The sequence below is a fragment of the Zingiber officinale genome, chromosome 9A, assembly GCF_018446385.1.
Source record: "Zingiber officinale cultivar Zhangliang chromosome 9A, Zo_v1.1, whole genome shotgun sequence".
Classification (NCBI taxonomy): Eukaryota; Viridiplantae; Streptophyta; class Magnoliopsida; order Zingiberales; family Zingiberaceae; genus Zingiber; species Zingiber officinale.
This window is the reverse complement of record NC_056002.1, coordinates 48,941,248-48,945,493: the sequence shown is the minus strand read 5'-3', so window position 1 is coordinate 48,945,493 and position 4,246 is coordinate 48,941,248. Positions and strand designations below refer to the sequence as shown.

Here is a 4,246-nt window from a genome sequence, read left to right as displayed (position 1 = left end):
ATATATATATATATATATATATATTATTGTTATTATTTCAAACGAGAATTTATTAGATTTGTAGAATTAAAATTATGATCAGACAAGCATCAGGATAGGAATCATGACTGACTTTGTATTAGAGACCCACAACAAGTGTCCTTCGTGCGTAGGAGGATGTGCGATTGTCCTGATGAAGCTGATGTTGAACGACTTGCTTTCGTTAATTTTGCCTGCGAAATCCAATGTCTCTGGCGAGACCTCCACCACCACACTTTCTAGGCTATCCACCTTCAATTTATATGTCGACTTCTCGCTACAGATATTTTTCACAATGCGGGTCACCGTGATTTGGTCAAAATCCGACGACAATGCTACAGTTATAGTCGGGTAGTTCAAGTCGACGTCCCTAATTTTGCCCACCTCGGCGCATGTGACTTTTCAATGGGTCACTATCTTGACTTGCTTGTCGGAGTAGCATAAGTTGCAGAGGAAGCGGACATAGTCGTTGGGATCGATGTCGTAAACTAGCCCGGGATCCGCCGCCTCAGACGGGTTGACGTTGTGGCTCCCATGCCGAGGAAGCTTGCCTTGTTGTGTTGCTCATCCTTTATGGGATTCTCATCCTTGTTAGTGATGTCTGAGGTAGTCATGATTGCAGATTTGACGGCGGGCGGTGACTAGTCCGGGTGTGCCGCCTTTCTCAGTGCAGCGACACCGCTGAGATGAGGCGAAGACATGGAAGTGTCGGAGATCATATTGAAGAAAGTGGTTTAAGAGTTCCCGGTGGTCTAGGAAGGATTTGGGCCGACCTGAATGGGCCATGCTGCCAGGATGCTGACGTCGGGTCCCAAGATGTCGAGCTTTAACACTCCACGCATGTAGCTTTCCAATAGGTCATTGTCTCCACTTGTTTGTTCGAGTAACTTAACCTGGAGGGGAAGTGCATGTAGTTGTCAAGTTTGGTGTTATAAATCATCATGGGAATTGGGATCGGCCGTCTTGGACGGGTTGTTGTGATCTGCTCCTATGTCGAGGAAACTCAACTTGTTGTGTTACTCGTCGTTAATGGAATTCTTGTTCATGTCCATCTAAGGGAAGAAAGTTAATATATATATATATTATTATTATTATTATTATTATTATTATTATTATTATTATTTCAACTGAGAATGTATTAGACTTTTAGGACTAAAATTGTGATCAGACAAGTATCAGGATAGGAATCCTGACTGACTTTGTATCAGAGATCCACAACAAGTGTCCTTCTTCCTGCGTAGGAGGATGCGTGATTTTCTTGCTGAAGCTGATGTTGAACGATTTACTTTCGTTGATTTTGCCGGAGAAATCCAATGTCTCTGGCAAGACCTCCACCGCCACGCTTTCTAGGCCATCCACCTTCGATTTATATGTCGATTTCTCGCTACAGACATTTTTCACGGTGCGGATCACCGTGATTTTGTCAAAATCTGACGACGATGCCAGAATTATAGCCGGATAGTTCAAGTCGACCTCCCTAATTTTGCCCACCTCGGTGCACGTGACTTTTCGGTGGGTCACTACCTCGACTTGCTTGTCGGAGTAGCCTAACCCGCACAGGAAGCGGACGTAGTCGTTCGGCTCAATGTCGTAAACTAGCCCGGGATCCGTCGCCTTAGACGGGTTGACGTTGCCGGCTCCCATGCCGAGGAAGCTTGCCTTGTTGTGCTGCTCGTCCTTTATTGGATTCCCGTCCTCGTCGGTGATGTCTGAGGTCGTCATGATTGCTGATTTGACGGCGGCCGGCGACCAGTCCGGGTGCGCCGCCTTTATCAACGCAGCGACTCCACTGAGATGAGGCGTAGACATGGAAGTGCCGGAGATCATATTGAAGAAGGTGGTTTGAGTGTTCCCGGTGGTCTGGGAAGATTTTGGGCCGACTTGAATGGGCCAGGCCGCAAGGATGTTGACGCCCGGTCCCAAGATGTCGGGCTTCAACACTGCTCTGCTCTGGGAATTCGGCCCTCGTGAAGAGAAATAAGCGACGGTGGGCGCCGGAAAGACCTTGAAAACGGTGCCCTTGAAGATGATGGAGGCTACCGGCGTCTGCGTCGCGTTCACGTAGTGAGCGACGCTAGAGCCGTTGATGTAATTGAGGTAGGACATAGGCAGATTCGGCGCTTCGGCCATTGTGGTGTAGCCGTCGAGCTCGCCGTTGACCATCAGCATCGCCAGGCCTCCGAGGGACTTTATGTTGTCGCCTATGAGGATACTTGATCCGGACTCTATCGAGCAAATAACCATCTTCCCCTTCACCTCCGCCTCGACCAACCCCTGCCAGCAATTGGGACCGTCGAGGCTCCCATCTGGGATTGTCATCGGCAGGGAATCGGAAGGGTAGCTGTTCGGCTGGTAGGCCGACTCGCCGTCGAGCTCGACCCCATTCCCCAGCCTCACGGTCGCCCTTATGTTGCGGTCTATGGTGCTGGCAGCTACCGTGAGGACCCAAGGCGCCTCGTTGGAGAGGGAGGTCGCCATCGGGCCGGAATTACCTCCGGCGCAGCTCACAAAGATTCCTCTCTCCACGGCGCTGAAGGCGCCAATCGCGATCACGTCGTCGTAAAAAGCGATCGGGCCACCGCCGAGAGAGAGGGACATCACGTCGACGCCGTCTTTGATCGCTGCCTCCATGCCGGCGGTGATGCTGGAGACGGTACAGTCGAAGCGCCCGCAGACCTTGTAGATGGCCAGGTGCGCGCGCGGCGCGATGCCGGAGGCGGTGCCGTTGGCATTGCCGAGCACATTGGCGCCGGCCACGAAATTGCCGGCGGCTGTGCTGGCGGTATGGGTGCCGTGACCTATGGTGTCGACGGGGGACTCGTTTTTCACGAAGGATTGTGCTCCGATCAACTTGTTATTGCAGGAGATAGCGCCCTGCAGGCCAGGGGCGCATGAGCCTCTCCAATGCGCAGGAGGCGGATCCATTCCCTGGTCGGCGAACGACGCGTGGTCGACCAAGCCGGTGTCCAGGACGCCGATGACGATGCCCTTTCCCATGTTGGAGTGTGTCCAGAGGCCAAGCCCGGGGAGAAGTCCGAGTAGGCGCGGCGTGTAGGTGGTCAGGAGCGGCACTTGTCTGTCCCGGAAGCTCGCCAGGAAACCTGGCTTCCTCTCGACGGATCTGAGCTCTTCCTCGGTTAGCCGGGCGGCGAAGCCGGTCATGGCGGCGCTGTAGGTGTAGAGAATGCGGGGCTCGGTGGAGTTTGCGGCGGTGGGAGGGAGCAAGGATCTGTACCAGTCGTCCAGTGCCTGGGCGCTGACCAATGTGGCGTTCCGTGGGAGGCGCATTCGAATGATGTAGCTCTGCAACTGCGAGTACTGGGGAGAAGAGGCGGTGAGAAGAAAGGAGGAGACGGCGAGGAGGAGGAAGAGAGCTGATGGGGCACTGTGCGTCTCCATTGTGATGGAATGGAACGATGAACACGATGGAATGAATCAATGCAATTGGCATTTTATAGAGGGAGGGAATTGAATTGAAGCTGCCAAGGATTTGCAAGAGTAACACGACAGACGGTCTACGCGTTCCTTCCTTAAATTCTAGATAGAAAATAAATAAATAAATAAACAAATAAATAAACATTCGTTTTTTATCTAAAAAATTTATTAATTAAAATAACATTTATCCATAATTTAATATCTAAAATATTTCTTTCGATTTTACTTTAGAATTGTTTCCCATGAAATTTAATATCTCTAAAATGGAGTATGTATTTTAGAAATTTAAATTATGAATTAAGTATTATTTTAATTTATATATATATATTTAAAAATATTTATTTGTTTGTTTGATTGAAAATATAGATAAAAAGAACTTTCATCTTGATTTCTATCTAAATTCAAAATGCATACACAGTGTCATATATATTTTAAGTTTTAGATTATGAAAGCAACTAAAAATAAATATATATAGAACGTACCTAGCTCATTCAATAGCTTCACACATTGAAACACAAACACACCATGCATACGCATTCTGAAACTGGAGATGAGTTTGGCACATTGCAGAAGGTGGAGCGAAGTGGGTGGAGTGCTCCCTAAATTTGCCATTCTGAACTCCATGATTATCTCCCTGATGGAAACCCCATCCAAATAATTAGAAGCGAGTCTGTTATTTTTCTATTTAAATGAAGTCCAAATACAGTACGCCATCGAGCAAGAGCCAAGCTCCAACTCAGTCTGTTAGTTTTCTATTCAAATCCCATCCAAATTTGGTGCACTTCTTTAAACG

General features: G+C 48.6%; 1 protein-coding gene across 1 annotated transcript; it reads right to left on the bottom strand.

Annotated features, from left to right (window-relative positions):
- Window positions 1-1,182: 1,182 nt before the first annotated feature.
- On the bottom strand, window positions 1,183-3,417 carry LOC122019194 (subtilisin-like protease 4). The gene has a single exon (XM_042576691.1). It carries the CDS (start codon window positions 3,415-3,417, stop codon window positions 1,183-1,185), a length of 2,235 nt encoding a protein of 744 aa, XP_042432625.1.
- Window positions 3,418-4,246: the final 829 nt, after the last annotated feature.

What these genes read in the sequence shown, in the direction of transcription:
- LOC122019194 (XM_042576691.1), bottom strand. Translation starts at nt 3,417, where the DNA reads ATGGAGACGCACAGTGCCCCATCAGCTCTCTTCCTCCTCCTCGCCGTC.